This window comes from Schistocerca cancellata, chromosome 4, assembly GCF_023864275.1.
Source record: "Schistocerca cancellata isolate TAMUIC-IGC-003103 chromosome 4, iqSchCanc2.1, whole genome shotgun sequence".
NCBI lineage: Eukaryota > Metazoa > Arthropoda > Insecta > Orthoptera > Acrididae > Schistocerca > Schistocerca cancellata.
The window spans coordinates 159,209,158-159,225,987 of record NC_064629.1 but is presented as its reverse complement, the minus strand read 5'-3'; the positions used below and the strand labels follow the sequence as shown (position 1 = coordinate 159,225,987).

Sequence of the window (16,830 nt, the reverse complement as noted above, 5' to 3'; positions counted from 1 at the left end):
TCTCACTGCATCAGATCTGGTGAATGGTAACAATTAAATTGGCGACTTGTCAAATTAGAGACAACCACTTTTTATAGTCCTTTCAATGAAGCCACACCATAAATGGTTCTTAGTATGACTACAATAACATAAAACATTTTTACAACATTACCTTGTTAATTTTATTTTTAATAATTTGTGATCCATATTCGCGTGTGCCTTCTGCATGGTAGAGTACCGATGCTGACAAATTATTGGGCATGATGCCTTTGGTGTGCCATCTTGATATTTACCATGTTTACAGCAGCATATTAAAGCAATGCAATATATTCAAGGTCAAATGGTAAGATCAGTTACCTTCAATGTGAAACTTCTTATATACCCACCACATTGCATATCAATGCAAAGTACTATTCATCAGTTCTTCAATGATAGAAGTTTCACGATATAGAGAATGTTCGATAGAAGTCGTTGGCTTTGACCGGTGACACAGGAAATATACAATAAGTGCCATTCACACTGTGGCCACTATAATGTGATGTTATCGATTTTTTTCAACTGAGCTAAGCTACTAATCAGTCTGTCACCACAACTAGGTTTTTTCAATATCACAATCACTGGCTTTGCAAACTCACAACCAAACTGTTACCATCCAACCTACCCTATACCTCCGACTAAGCAACATATCAATGAGTCACCACGAACAGCGACCCCCCCCCCCCCAATTCGTTGGCTTCTCCAACCAACTACAAAATTGTGAATATAAAAGCCGTAAGATGACGTGACAACAAACAAAAACATTATGTCATCAGCCAAAGCCATCGACTCTTACCGAACACTCCTCTTGACCCCAAGTTTTAGTGCTGTACCTCATTTAGAACAAGAATTATCATATTTTATGTTGAGACAGATGAATACGTACATTTCACCCAATTTCCAAACTTTGCAGACCTGTAACTTTCTTCGCAATTGTCATATACCTGTGCAAATTGGTAATTTTCCATCTCTTACCTGCATCATTGGATGCAGCAAATTTGACAGAAATCTGACATGGTCAGACTGAAAAAGTTGCTTTTCCACATTGAACTGACACTGACTTATCCCGTGAAGTTCAGCAAGCCTTGATAAATATAAATAACTGGTGATGGAACTGACAACTGAGACTGTACACAAATAAATGCAATGTCACTGGTGTAAATACAGATTTGTTGTGGTCTTCAGTCCAGAGACTGGTTTGATGCAGCTCTCCATGCTACTCTATCCTCTGCAAGCTCCTTCATCTCCCAGAACCTACTGCAACCTACATCCTTCTGAATCTGTTTAGTGTATTCATCTCTTGGTCTCCCTGTACGATTTCTACCCTCCATACTGTTCTCCAATACTAAACCGGTGATCCCTTGATGCCTCAGAATACGTCCTACCAACCGATCCCTTCTTCTAGTCAAGTTGTGCCACAAATTTCTCTCCTCCCCAATTCTAATCAATACCTCCTCATTAGTTATGTGATCTACCCATCTAATTGTCAGCATTCTTCTGTAGCACCACATTTCGAAAGCTTCTATTCTTTTCTTGTCTAAACTATTTATCGTCCACGTTTCACTTCCACACATGGTTACACTCCATACAAATACTTTCACAGAAGACTTCCTGACACTTAAATCTATACTCGGTGTTAACAAATTTTTCTTCTTCAGAAACACTTTCCTTGCCATTGCCAGTCTACATTTTATATCATCTCAACTTCCACCATCATGAGTTGTTATGCTTCCCAAATAACAAAACTCATTTACTACTTTAAGCATCTCATTTCCTAACCCAATTCCCACAACATCACCCGATTTAATTCGACTACATTCCATTACCCTAGTTTTGCTTTTGTTGATGTTCATCTTATATCCTCCTTTCAAGACACTATACATTCAGTTCAGCTGCTCTTCCAGGTCCTTTGGCGACTTGTCAAATTAGAGACAACCACTTTTATAGTCCACAAAGCTTTTATTTCTTCTCCATGGATTTTAATTCCTACTCTGAACTTTTCTTCTGTTTCCTTTATTGCTTGCCCAATATACAGATTGAATAACATCGGGGATAGGCTACAACCATGTCTCACTCCCTTCCCAACCACTGCTTCCCCTTCATGGCCCCCGACTCTTATAACTGCCATCTGGTTTCTGTACAAATTGTAAATAGCCTTTCGCTCCCAGTATTTTACCCCTGCCACCTTCAGAATTTGAAAGAGAGTATTTCGATCCACATTGTCAAAAGCTTTCTCTAAGTCTACAAATGCTAGAAGTGTAGGTTTGCCTTTCCTTAATCTATTCTCTAAGATAAGACGTAGGGTCACTATTGCCTCACGTGTTCCAACATTTCTACGGAATCCAAACTGATCTTCCCCGAGGTCAGCTTCTACCAGTTTTTTCCATTCATCTGTAAAGAATTCGTGTTAGTATTTTGCAGCCGTGGCTTATTAAACTGATTGTTCGGTAATTTTCACATCTGTCAACACCTGCATTCTTTGGGAATGGAATTATTATATTCTTCTTGAAACCTGGGGGTATTTTGGCTGTCTCATACATCTTGCTCACCAGATGGTAGAGTTATGTCAGGGCTGGCTCACCCAAGGCTATCACTAGTTCTAATGGAATGTTGTCTACTCCCGGGGCCTTGTTTCGACTCAGGTCTTTCAGTGCTCTGTCAAACTCTTCACGCAGTATCATATCTCCCATTTCATTTCGTCTACGTCCTCTTCCATCTCCATAATACTGCCCTCAAGTACATCGTCCTTGTATAGACCCTCTATATATATTTTTCCACCTGTCTGCTTTTCCTTCTTTGCTTAGAACTGGGTTTCCATCTGAGCTCTTGATATTCATACAAGTGGTTCTCTTTTCTCCAAAGGTCTCTTTAATTTTCCTGTAGGCAGTATCTATCTTACCCCTAGTGAAACATGCTTCTACATCCTTACACTTGTCCTCTAGCCAACGCTGCTTAGCCATTTTGCAATTCCTGTCAATCTCATTTTTCAGATGTTTGTATTCCTTTTTGCCTACTTCATTTACTGCATTTTTGTATTTTCTCCTTTCATCAATTAAATTCAATATCTCTGGTGTTACCCAAGTATTTCTATTAGCCCTCGTCTTTTTACCTACTTGATCCACTGCTGCTTTCACTATTCCATCTCTTGAAGCTACCCATTCTTTTCTATCGTACTTCTTTCCACCATTCTTGTCAATTGTTCCCTAATGCCCTCCCTCAAACTCTCTACAACCTCTGGTTCTTTAAATTTATCCAGGTCCCATCTCCTTAAATTCCCACCTTTATGCAGTTTCTTCAGTTTTAATCTACAGTTCATAACCAATAGATTGTGGTCAGAGTCCACATCTGCCCCTGGAAATGTATTACACTTTAAAACCTGGTTCCTAAATCTCTGTCTTACCATTACATAATGAGAGAGGGCCCATAATACTATTTTAAAACACTGACAAATTTAAAACATTTCTGGTGCCCAGGGTGAATGTAAACTGACACGAAAAGGAACAACCATGTAAATCTTGTATCAATATGTTGACCATCATATAGCAAACTTGAAACAATGTGTATAATAATGCTCAGCCCCATCCCCCAGAAAATTAAGAAGAATCTTGTATACCCCATTCCTGTGCATTATTTGCTAGCCAGCTGTTGGTACAACTCAAGAGACTAACATAACTGAAAGGTTTATATCAAGCAGAGCATTTCTGACATAATGCACTAGACAGTGCTATACATATTCATCATACACTATGTACACGATAGCTTTAATATATGAGAACCTGTTCTCCCAGATTAGACCTACTCCTTGTCATACATACAAACATTCACAATGGAATGTAAATTTTAATAAATTACGACAAACACTACAATAAATGACAACACTTTTCCAAGAAACATATGAATTGTGGAAAATATAACATGTTAATCTTTGTTCCACAAATCTGTCATTATATCATCACACCAATCAATAAGGAGACAACGACAGAACCAAATGTTCCTAAACCTCAGACAGACAATGAAATATCTCTACTCAATTCAAATGTTTAGACAAACACTTTTTCACGCATTTGACATTACTTTCATCATATAGCAAATTGGGATGTATACAAATACCTCAAGACATGCCACAATAAATATCAATATGTCTTGAGGATATGTGCTCAGCTTTTCCCCTGCACACTTACCAGTGGGGCTTGTCATTTCGTGATCTGATTTTTATAATATATTATTCTCTATTCTTTCCCACGGTGTAACGGTGTCCTTCTACAACACACTAGAAAATTGGTGGCAAAATACAACATGGCCCTATCACCATATTTTCCTCCAACATTAGGCGTGTTAACAGGAAAAGCTGCTTTCCTATATAATTTTATGAATATTTAGTAAACTTAAACAAAGATGGCCTACAATGAACTGAACGAAAATCAGTGATAAACTGAACGGTCTAAATAATAAACAGACGCGCAGACAAATTGTCGGGTAGTTCCACGATCAATAAACAGGGAATAAGAAATAAATCAGGCTGGCCACTATGTTCGTAGTCTCGATGGCGTCGCTTACAAAACAAAATCACAAAACAGTCATAATCATGTAAATGTTCTGTTCTATCTGATTCCTAAAAATCACAATGGTATCCAATGTCACTAAGGAAAATAAATGTTGTAGTAAAACAAACAATAACATTAAAAATAAGCCTGAAATTCCCCGACACAGAATGGCCGGCTAAGCACAACGGTTAAAGCATAAAGTACATATTTTAATTTATGTACTTACTGATCCAGTCATCCTTACTCATATTTATCCGAGTGCATTAAAAACAAATACACAAAACACTACAAAACCACAATAGCAGCTTCCTTTTCTATGTAAACTTCCACCGACTTCGCGCCCAAATCAAATCTTGTATGAACAACAAATACATAAGCGTCGTAATCGATAATCGAAACAGACGAAGTCGTCGACCAAACAAAAATGTTCATACCAAGCGATTTAAATGTTATGGGTGCGTTTACATTGAGGTTAAAAACATGTTTCTACGCCCAACATCGTTTTCGAACAAGTCTAAAAAATGTTTGCAACAATGTTCGTTGTTTACATCCTTGTCCAGTCCACACTAGCGACTAACATTCCTGTATGTGTATTCTCATCGCCAGTTATACCACAGTCTAACAAATATGTTATGCTGTGGTTGTACTGAAGCTAGCGGCAAATATTTCACGTTTAACCTTTAACTAACATAGTGGCTGTTAAAGTAAATTATTTCTATTAACGTATTTAAAAAAAGAAGTTTTGTGTTAAACTATTGAACATCATGTATGAGAATAATGTTCTGTTTGTCTCTGTTTTTAGTTTGAGTCACAACTATCACACTTTTAGGTGTTTTTAGAAGGTCTTTGATCAAGTGACTTCACACGTAAACATTGCCTCCAAAATCAGAAATAAATATAAGTATATGAAAACCAGATTCACCGATTCTTGTCAGCACCTGATCTTTATTGAGAATAAATAAGTTTTTTTCACAACAAAATACAATAGGTTATGGGTCCCGATTAGGTGTGCATAAAGTGACAAATACAGTTATCTTTTAAATCGTATTTGAGAGTGTGTTTCTGGTTTTAGAATTGAAATAGATCTGGTAAAACATATCAAGCCGTTGAATAGTGAAACAGATTGGACACTGTAGAAGAGGAAACTACGAGATCTAATTGACTATCATGAAGGAGTTTTAGACGTAATTAGTGGCAAATCAGTAAAACCTGAGCCATTGTCTGAAGGTGCTAATGATGCAGCAATAACGGATCATAAAACCAAGTCTGATTTTTACCATAAAGCAAACAATTATGCTACGTCGATGATTACAAGTGCAGTTACGTACACTGTGTATCAGAAGATCATAGACAAAGAAACGGCTCATGAAGCATAGGAGGGTTTGAAGCAGAATTTCGAAGCATTATCAAAGGACCAACTGTTCAAGATTTGTTCAGATTTCTTCGCATTTAATTGGACTCAGACATAAGACATCTCCACATGCACAGCGAAGTTAACAAGTCTTTGGAATGAACTGAACAAAGGGCTTACAACAAAGAGATAATCTCTGCTATGTGATATCATATTGGTATGTAAAGTTTTATACATTCTATTTGCAAGCTTTGATTCCTTTAAATCGAGTTGGATGCTATTAACGAAAGATGATAAGAAAACGTTTGATGAATTAAAGGAACAATTGTGCATGTTTGAGAGAAATTTCACAAAGAGAAGTTACAAAATCGAACAAGAGCAATTATTAGTCAAATCACCTGTACAAAACAAAATAAAAACTACCAAATTCAAAGTTAAAGGAAAATGTAACTTTTGCAAAGAACTGGGCCACTGGATCAAATATTGTAAGAAGTGGATTGCTGATTGAAGACAAGCTAAAAATACAACTGTGCGGAAAAACATGGACAAAAGTGTAGTAACGAATGTAGCATTGTTTACTATTTGTGGCAACGCTTCTTCATTACAAGTGGTTGTATACAATTGATGGATTGACAATGATGCAACGAAACATATGACAAATAGTCCTGATCTGCTGTATACAGGCCGCTGGACAGGAGCTCCTAGAAGCAACAGGAAGAGGATCAATTCGGGTTCTGTCAACAGTTGGCAGCAAATGTGAAGAACTGACCATGACTTATGTCTGGTATGTACTAAAAATTTCTAAAAACCTTATTTCTGTTTTAGCTGCCCAAGATCTAACAAAAATAGTATATTTCAGTCAAGTACTACATATTGCTCTTTGACAATTGGTGGTAGACTGAAACTGTGTGGAAATCGCAAACTTGGTGGCACTTTATACAAAGCAGAAATTAAGCCCATAGTGCCAGAGAAGGGTGCATCTTTGAATCTCTCAGTGGAAGATAGATTTGATGTACTTCAACTGTATCATGAGAGATGGGGTCATCCAGACAAGCATCATGTTAAAACAATACTGAAAATGAAATTTAACATTGATGTTAAGGAAGGGGGAGAGATGTGTGAACGATGCAAATTTGGGAAAGCGCATCTTTTACAATTTGAAACTAGATAAAAGTCAACAAGGCCTGCTGAATTGATATCAGCTCATCTGTGTGAACATTTTCATGAATAATTCCTGAAGAAATGTTAGCTCGTTTTGTTCAAAGACGATTACACCAAGTTTCACTATGGTTATTTTGCTGCAGAAAAACCATCGTTGAGTACAATTATCAAAGATTTTCTCTCACGTACAAAGGCATTGGGATACTCTGTTAAAGAGATGCTGAGTGATGAGGAAATAGGAGTGACATTAAGAGAATGTTCATCATTAAAGAGACCAAAATACCTCAATGATTATGCAATGTTTCAGAAGATTCGGTTGTCACAACTGAGGTTCCTGAAACCTATGAGGATGCACTTAGACGTGAAGACAGCATCAAATGGAAAGAAGCAATCGACAGACAAATTTAAATTCTGATCGAAAATTAAATTTGGGAGCTTGAAGATGTACCGAAGGGTGCCAAGGCAATACCATGTAAGAGGGTGTTTCGACTGAAAACAAATGAAGAGGTTCTGATCGAAAAATTTAAGGCTCGACTGGTTGCCAAGGGTTTCAGTCAACGAGAAGGTGTAGATTACAGTCAAACTTTTAGCCCAGTTGCAAAAATGACAACTAATATGTCTAATCTGAGTGTTGCTGCAACTAAAAGATTGTATCTCGGACAGTCTGATGTGATGACGGTTTTCCTGTATGAAAACGTGAGGAAACCATTTATATAGCACAAACAAAAGGTTATGAAGATGGTAACATAAGAGTTTGCAGGTTGAAGAAAAGCCTGTATGTCGTAAAACAAGCACCAAGATGCAGGAACAAGCGATTCAGATAATTTTTGGTCGGTCTAGATTTCAGAGTAAGCCAAGAAGATCCATGCTTGTACATTCAAAATAAATATCGCAAAGAAGTTCTCGTAGTTTCGTATGTTGACAACGGGTTGGTAGCCGCCACTGATTCAAATGATTTCAGCATTTTCTTTCAACAATTGCAAAAGGACTTCAAGATCACAACGGCACCTGCAAACTATTATTTAGGTCTGCAAATTGAACATGGCGAGGACAGCTGTATCAAGATTCACCAGAAGGCTTATGTGCAACAAATTTTAAAACGTTTCAACTTTTCAGAGTGTAAAGCAGTTTCTACCCCAATGTTGAAAGTTACAGATGTCTCACAGTCAGGGAAAGATGACACAGTAGAACACTCTTTTCCATAAGGAGAAGCAGTTGTAGCATTAATGTATGTGATGCTTGGCACAAGACCTTAACTAGCCTTCACTGTAAGTGTCCTTTCAAGATCTGTCGAGAATCCCACCAAAGCAGTCATATTAAGAGTAAAAAGGGTTTTTCGTTACGAATCAGGAACGACTGAATATGGAACACATACAAATCAAGGGAAACAACACAACTCTGGAATGCTACAACAATGTAGATTTTGGAGGCTGCTCAGAAACAGGCAAATCAACATCTGGAGTAGACATCACCTATGCAGGAGGGACGATATCATGGCTAAGTCAGCGACAAACCATGGTAGCAACACCTACAACTGAATCTGAACTAGTTGCCGCAAATGAAGCTGTCAAGGACATTATTTGGTTAACTTGTCTATTCAGAGAAACAACAAGACTATCTGAAATTCCAGTTCACTGAACTGACAATTCATCAGTAGTGAAGTTGGCAGAGAATCCAGAATTTCATTGCAGAACCAAACATATAGCCATCAAGCATTTCTTTATTTATAAAAAACTTTATGAAGGAAGAATTAGAGTTCATCAAATCCCATCTGAAGAGCAGGTAGCGGACATCATGACCAAAGCTCTATCGAAGACACATATGAAGATATTTTGTAATCAAATGGGACTCTTGTGAAACTCAGTTTTGTTTTGTTTTGTGGGTTTGCCTGTTTGTTGATTTTCATTTAACAACGGAAAGTGTTGAAGTAAATTCTTTTTACTAACGTATTTAAAAAAGAAGTTTTGTGTTAAATTATTAATCAATGTTGTATATGAGCATAATGTTTTGTTTATCTCTGTTTTTTTATTTTGAGTCACAACACTCGCACTTTTACGCTTAGGTGGTTTTTGAGAAGCTCTTTGGTCAAGTGACTTCTTGTATAAACAGTGCCTCCAGATTCAGAAATAAATCTAAGTATTTGAAAACCAAACTCACCGCTTTTTGTCAGCACCTGATTTTCATTGTGAATAAATAACTTTTTTTCAACAAAATACAATAGTGGCAAACATGGGACACTAACACAGTGGTGTGGTCAATCTGATCTCTTAATTATAGGTGGGTGTAACGTTAACAATTTGAATCCCTTTGAAATTCTTTGTTTTGCATATGGCAGAGTCATTAATACAATGTAAATAACCATGAAAATACAAAATATTAGCATTAAATAATTACTGATAAACTGGCATTCAGATATGTTTACTGCACATCTCGTAAGGTAAAACATTTATATGTTTTCCATAAGCTAATAACGAATTTTGTATTTCTTCTTGAAGAACTAATGGAACAAAAATGTAACATTTTTAACTTGAATAAATACCTCATAAAAAATCAGAGCCCTCCAAATCACAATTTTTCACAACAGTGCTTGCAGACCGAGGGACAGCACTGCATGCATATTGGTGTCTTGCAGATGTAGCAAACATGCTAAGTATTCCTTTTCTTCCTGGCTGGGCAGAGTCTGCACGTTTTCCTATTCTTAGGATCTAATTCTGCTTATACTGCTTCTTCTGTTGGAGCATCGGGGCCTAAAATCCGGCGGGTCATTAGTCATAACTTCTGTAGAAGTCATGGCTTCTGAGCTCGCTTTTGCATATGTTTCAGCACAAGATTATGGGCCAGCTCTTTCAGGAAGATACCTCTGTCGACAGGAGCTTAATTTGATCCACTCTTCTGAAGAACATATGCATTTACTGTGCTGATATCCAATAAACGGTAGAATAAACACATCGGCCAACGTCGAGTTCTTTGAATGCTGGAGTATATGGAGCGCTTTTTGTCCAGTTCATCGAAACCTCTTTTACTGGCGTTGTAGTATGATATTATTTTTGGTTTCAGAGAAATCAAATCCTCAGCGGGGCTGTGATGCATGGAAGAGACAAGAAGAACCACTTTGTTTTTGCCTTTGGCACATGCGACAACAGAGTGGTGCCTTGCGTCAAACCGTACAAAGATGAACCAACTGAGCTATGCTTATTTGGTTGGAAGGCTTGCAGAATCTCTCTCTCATTCTTTTTTAGAGTTCCAACAAAACACAATCCTCTTTTCCTTAACTCTTCTCAGCATGTTTTGAGCTGAAGCAATTGTCAGCAGTAATGTTGCGATTACTACCATAGATTAATTTACACAATCGCAACACAAACTGCGTTGGTATCATCAGTTTCTTATCATTGTCCGGCAAAATATCGCCTTCAGAGCCTTTTCCAGTGTACATATACCCATTATAAAAGTAACTGGTCCTTGCATCACACAAGGACATTATTTTAAACCGTATTTACCAGGCTTCTTTGGCATGAAACCAAAAATGAGCATTTACCACGTAAGGAAACTAGTTACTCATCTGCAGCAGCACATGCGCCTAAACTGAAATATTTTAGGGAATTTTCTGCAATTTTTCTGAAGAGAAAAGAGGCTGTTGCCATTTTATCAACTTTGAATCATCAAACCGTTAGCAGTTCATCAACATTAGGTAACTGTTCCTAGACATGACATCTCTGAAAATTTCCTGACCTGAAATATCAGTTGCAAATATATAATTTACATTTGCGCCGTTGGATTTAAAGACAGAATAATATATCAGAAGTCCTAAAGAGCCAAAAGTTCATCAAATCCAGGTTCTGAAGTTCAGCTTTGCATTTGTCTGAGTACTTTTGCCTAACGTAATCTATTTCAGCATTTGTCCATAATAGGATGTGATGGAGAACTTCGTCATCAAAATAGATATGCGATAATTAAAATGGGTCTTTTGGCTCCTCTCCTGTACTCAACGTGGTGGATGGAAATTTCATGATGATGTTATGGTAAGGAGTTCTAACAGCTTGGATCAAGGTGCTTTGGCCCATTCTTACTGATTTCTCCCATAGAAGTAATTGCTTCTCTGTTGCTCATTACTACTTTCATCAGAGTAGTTTTCTAGTGCACTTTGTTCTGACAAAGCGTTATGCTCACTCACAATGGGTTTAGTTTCTTCAGGATTGTCGTCACAATCACTATCATCTGATTCCTCCAACCATCTGCTCACCGTTTCCTCAAAGTTTCGATCTGAAGTGTTCACACATTGTCTACTACTGCAACAGATCCTTTAGCTGTAGAATTACTAGGTTCCGCCATATTTCAAAAGCTGTGAAATGGAAAATACCGAGAATATGTAAGGAAAGCATTTGCAGAAATAACTACACAAACAACGTAGTGCGGTCAAAATGACGGCGAGCGATTTTCAGAAGGACGTCACTCACATCATAGAAGCTCTGAAATAACCACATGCGTTGCCGGTCCACTCACAACTAAACTCGAAGCTAACGAGCCGACGGCCGCAATAATGGGTAGGGAACTGGCTAAATCGCTATTGTTGACGATCGCACCACGTTAGTTAAAGGTTAATCGCATGGTGTGTTATGCTATGTCCAGAGAAGAGGATGAATTAGTAATATGTGGTGCTTCATTACTAATACACAACACTATAAGCAGACGAAGACAAAGGCGAAAGAATAAATTTGCCATTCTTTGCTTCAGTGAACTTTGGGCTACTGAGAGTGAACTTATAGTTGTTAAATTTGATAACTAAAATAAAGCAAATAGTCACTACATAAAACTGCACACAAGAGGTAGTGTAGTGGTGTATAATAATCCGTCACTCTGTTGTTCTGTCATCAGACTGGATATAAATTTTTTGCCTGGAGGCTGCTGGTTATTAAAAGTTTTAAGTTAGTAGTAATGTCATTGTACAGACCACCTAAGTGTACCATCAATCTATTTTTAGAAAAAATGGACATGCTGTTATATGTATTTAGATTAGATTAGATTCAGTTGTAGTTCCATAGACCAAAAATTGAGCTGTTATCATGGGTGCAGAACATGTCAAAAAGTATAGCATAAAAAACCTAAAACATCTGAATTTAATACTTACTAACATCTTCGTTTGTCAGGCGGTTGTCAAAACAGGTGATTACATTACAGTAAACTGGAACTGCTAATATTTACAGAATTAATATGCTGTCAGAATGAAACATTGTTATGCACTTTTAAAAAAATTATCATACACAAAATACCTAATCTAGATTGTTGTGACCAAGCACTGTCAAAACTGAAATCTAAAAGACATTTTTACTTAAGCTTTCTTAACAGTCCCTGTCAAGATATTCATCTATAGAGTGGAAGGAATTTCCTATAAAAAAGTCTTTCAAACTCTGTTCAAACCATGCTTTATCTGAAACCAAGTTTTAAATGATTGCTGGTAATTTATTGTAAACGAGTGTTCCAGAATATAGGACCCCTTTTTGGACCAAGGTAAGTAATGTTAAGTCTTTACATAGATTGTTCTTATTCCTAGTATTGATACTATGTATTGAGCAATTGGTTGGAAATAGAGATATATATTACTTGTAACAAATTTCATTAAGGAATAAATATGCTGCGAAGCAGTGGTTACAATACCAAGTTCCTTCAATAGGTTTCTACATGATCTTGAATTTACAACACAAGTGATTCTTATTGCATGCTTTTGCATGCTAAAAACTTTTGCTCAGTTTGATGAGCTACCTCAGAATATGATCCCATATGACATAATAGGATGAAAGTAAGTTAAGTATGGATGGTTTTTTTTATATTTACATCTGATACATGTGACATCATTCTCACTGCAAATACATCTTGTTTAGGCACTTAAGCAATTCTGTAGTATGCCCATCCCAACTGAATTTACTATTGAGTTGTAATCCTAGAAATGTAACACTCTCAACCTCTTTGATCTGCATCTCTTCATATGTTATACACATGATGGAAGGAAATGTCTTACAGGTTCTGAACTACATACAGTAGATCTTTTCAAAGTTTAATGACAGTGAATTAGCTTTAAACCATTTATTAATGTTAATGAAATTTTGATTGACAGGTATTTCTAAATCTGTAATTGACCTGCTACTTATTGCAATGTTTTTATCCTCTGCAAATCGAAACAAATTTGGCAATGTAACATACGAGAGGTCATAATGTACAGAAGGAAAAGCTACAGACTGAAGATGGAACCTTGAGGAACACGACATGTAATTAATTCCCAATCAGATGAAGACTGACTGCTTACTTCACAGGTATTTTGCAATGACACCCTTTGTTTCCTGTTAGTTAAATAAGACTCATACCATTTTGCAGTATTGGCAGTGACAACATAATGATCTAATTTACTTAAGAGAATGCAGTGGTTCACATAGTCAAAGGTTTTTGACAGGTCATAGAAAATGCCAGTAGCCACTAATTTATAATCTAATGAATTAAGTACATTCTCACTGTAAGTGTAAATAGCTTTCTCTATATCAGAACCCTTAAGAAATCCAAACTGTGACTTGGACAATATATTATTTGCCAGTCACATGCTTAAGGAGATGCTTGAACACAACCTTTTCAAATATTTTTGAGAAAGTTGGAAAAGATGAAATTGGTAGATAGTCAGCTAGACTAAATGAGTGCATTAAGCCATTGTAATGGATGGAGAGGTGATGTCAGGTTTTGATATAACAACACAGAAACACAGTGTCTAAGAGTAATATAACTGTACCTCTCCCACCTCTCTCACTGAACCTGTTGCTGAAAATAAAACTGTCGGGTTTTGTAAAGGCCAGTTCACACTGGTCGTCATATCACATTGTATCCTGTACCATTAATGCATTCCAAATGGCAGCATCCACATTGGCCGTCCTGTCCCATGTCATTACGGTGCAGCACCCTTCACGGTTTCTTGATAAGAAAGTGTTGCTGGCTGACGTCATCCATTCATTGTTAATCACATGAACCCCAAACTCATTTCCTCCTGATACAAAGCCATGTACAGATCTCCGCATTTCGTTTAGTTGTAGTTTTCGTAGTTAATACCAGTTGTTCTTTGTCTTTGTTATAAATTGTTTCGTTTCGTTATTTCTTTTGGTAAAATTTATAGTAAGTCATGAAAGATTAATTGAAACAATGAGGCACCAGTTTGAATTGCATGACATGAGCATACTAAATTGCTTGCCATCTGTTACATTTATAAAGTGAATTTTTATATATACCGGTAAAGTATTAAATATGTTGCAATGAAATACATTACAATATTGCTCCATCTTGAAGTGAAAAAAAGTACTGTCAGTAGTATCAGGTTGATTAGTAGGTGGAATTTATTTCTATGTTGTCAGGAATTTGTACCATCCTGTGAAGATCGCAACTCTTCCGAAAAGAACAGTTGAGGACAGCCATGCGAACTGGGATCATGTTACTTGAATTGACTTGACATGCCGCGACATGACAGACAATGTGACACCCTGATGTGATGGTGCCATGACAGCCAGTGTGAATCGGCCTTAAGTCCCTTGCAGACAGAGACTGGTTTTTGCCAATGTTGTGGAGACACAGACTATACTTTCAATAACGATTTCTCAGCAAAGATAATATTTGATAGGCTTCTATAGCCTTTTTGACATAAATTAATGAAAGATGCTTCAAAACCAAGTTTCTGAACAGACAATATCCATGGATACCAAAAGACTGACAAATTTGAAAACTAAATTATACAGTTGTATAATATACACTGAGGTGACAAAAGTCATGGGGTAGCAATATACACATATACACATGCCGGTAGTGTTGTGTACACAAGGTATAAAAGGGAGGTGCATTGGCGAAGCTGTCCCTTGTACTCAGGTGGTTCAAGGGAAAAGGTTTCCGACGCGGGTATGGCCGCACGACAAAAATTGACAGACTTTAAGGTGGAACAGTAATTGGAGCTAGACGCATTGGACATTCTATTTCGGAAATCGTGAGGGAATTCAATATTCCGAGATCCACAGTGTCAAGAGAGTGCCGAGAATACCAAATTTCAGGCGTTACCTCTCACCACAGACAGAGCAGTGACTGACGGCTTTCATTTAACGGCGATAGCAGGAGCATGTGCATAGAGTGGTCAGTGCTAACTGACAAGCAACACTGCGTGAAATAAACGCAGCAATTAACGTGGGATGTAACGAAGAACGTATTCATTAGGAGAGTGTAGTGAAATTTGGTGTTAGCGAGCTATGGACGCAAAGGAACGACGCAAGTGCCTTTTCTGACAACACAGCATTGCATGCAGCGCCTCCCTTGGGCTTGTGACCATATCTGTTGGACCCTAGACGACTGGAAAACCGTGTCCTGATCAGATGAGTCCCAATTTCAGTTGGTAATAGATGATGCTAGGGTTAGGGTGAGGTGTAGACCTCACGAATCCATGGACCCAAGCTGTCATCAAGACAGCGTGCAAGTTGATGGAGGCCCGTGTCCTGATCAGATGAGTCCCGATTTCAGTTGGTAATAGATGATGCTAGGGTTCGGGTGAGGTGTAGACCTCATGAATCCATGGACCCAAGCTGTCATCAAGGCAGTGTGCAAGTTGATGGAGGCTCCATATAGTGTGGGCTGTGTTTAGATGGAATGGACTGGATCCCCTGGATGCTCAGCTACTTGAGGACCATATGCAGCCACTCATGGACTTCATGTACCCAAACAACGATGAAGGGCGCTGATGACCGCCTAATTGAGCACCCCACAAACCAAACATCAACATCAAACAACAATAGAATTTTTGTGGATGACAGTGCAATATGTCACCAGGCCACAACTATTGGCAATGAGTTTGAAGAACATTCTGGACAATGCGACTGAATGGTTTGGCCAACCAGATGGCCTGACATGAATCCCATCGAACATTTGTGGGATATAGTAGAAGTATCTATTTGTGCACAATGTCCTGCACCGGAAACATTTTCTCAATAATGCACGGCTATAAAGGCAGCATGGCTCAATATTTCTGCAGGGGCTTCTAAAGACTTGTGGAGTCCATGAAATCGGGCCTGATCTGACCAGACTATGGTTTTCCAATAGTCTAGGGTCCAACCGATATGGTTACAAGCCCGAGAGAGGTGCTGCAGATGAGTCGTACTATTAGCAAAGGCACTCGCGTCCGTCGTCTGCCGTCATAGCCAATTATCATGGAGATTCACAGCACTGTCCTAACGGATACGTTCGTCGTACGCTCCACATGATTTCTGCAGTAATTTCATGCACTGTTGATTGTCTGTTAGCACTGACAACTGTACGGAAACGTTGCTGCTCTCGCTCGTTAAGTGAAGGCTGTCAGCTACTCGTTGTCTGTGGTGAGAAGTAATGCACGAAATTTGGTACCCTTGGCCTACTCTTGACATTGTGGTTTTCAGAACACTGAATTCCCAAACGATATTCGCAGTGGAATGTCCCCTGCGTCTCACTCCAACTACCATTCCATGTTCAAAGTCTGTTAATTACCATCGTGGATCCGTAATTACGTCAGACACCTTGTTATACGAATCACCTGAGTACAACTGACAGCTCAGCCAATCGACTGCCTTTTTATACTCTGTGTATGCAATACGTCTGCCATCTATATATGTACAGTCGTGGACAGAACGAGCGAGACCCCTCACCTTTTCGTCATGCTGATCCGCACAGCTTTAAAGTCTGCTATACAGCATAACAGGCAAGGCAACAAAGTGCTACCAACAT

The 16,830-nt window shown here is 38.1% G+C and overlaps 1 protein-coding gene across 2 annotated transcripts in view; it reads right to left on the bottom strand.

The window, feature by feature from the left end:
- The window catches only part of LOC126184622 (uncharacterized), a 234,213-nt gene extending 229,281 nt beyond the window's left edge, over positions 1–4,932 (bottom strand). Inside the window, exon 1 of one of the 2 annotated variants that reach the window (XM_049927083.1) lies at positions 4,786–4,932. In XM_049927083.1, coding sequence (XP_049783040.1) covers positions 4,786–4,807 — 22 coding nt within the window. In that variant the 5' untranslated portion in view covers positions 4,808–4,932. Of the gene's footprint in view, positions 1–4,196; positions 4,431–4,785 lie in introns of those variants that run through there. The other variant, XM_049927084.1, reaches the window with a different exon arrangement.
- Positions 4,933–16,830: the final 11,898 nt, after the last annotated feature.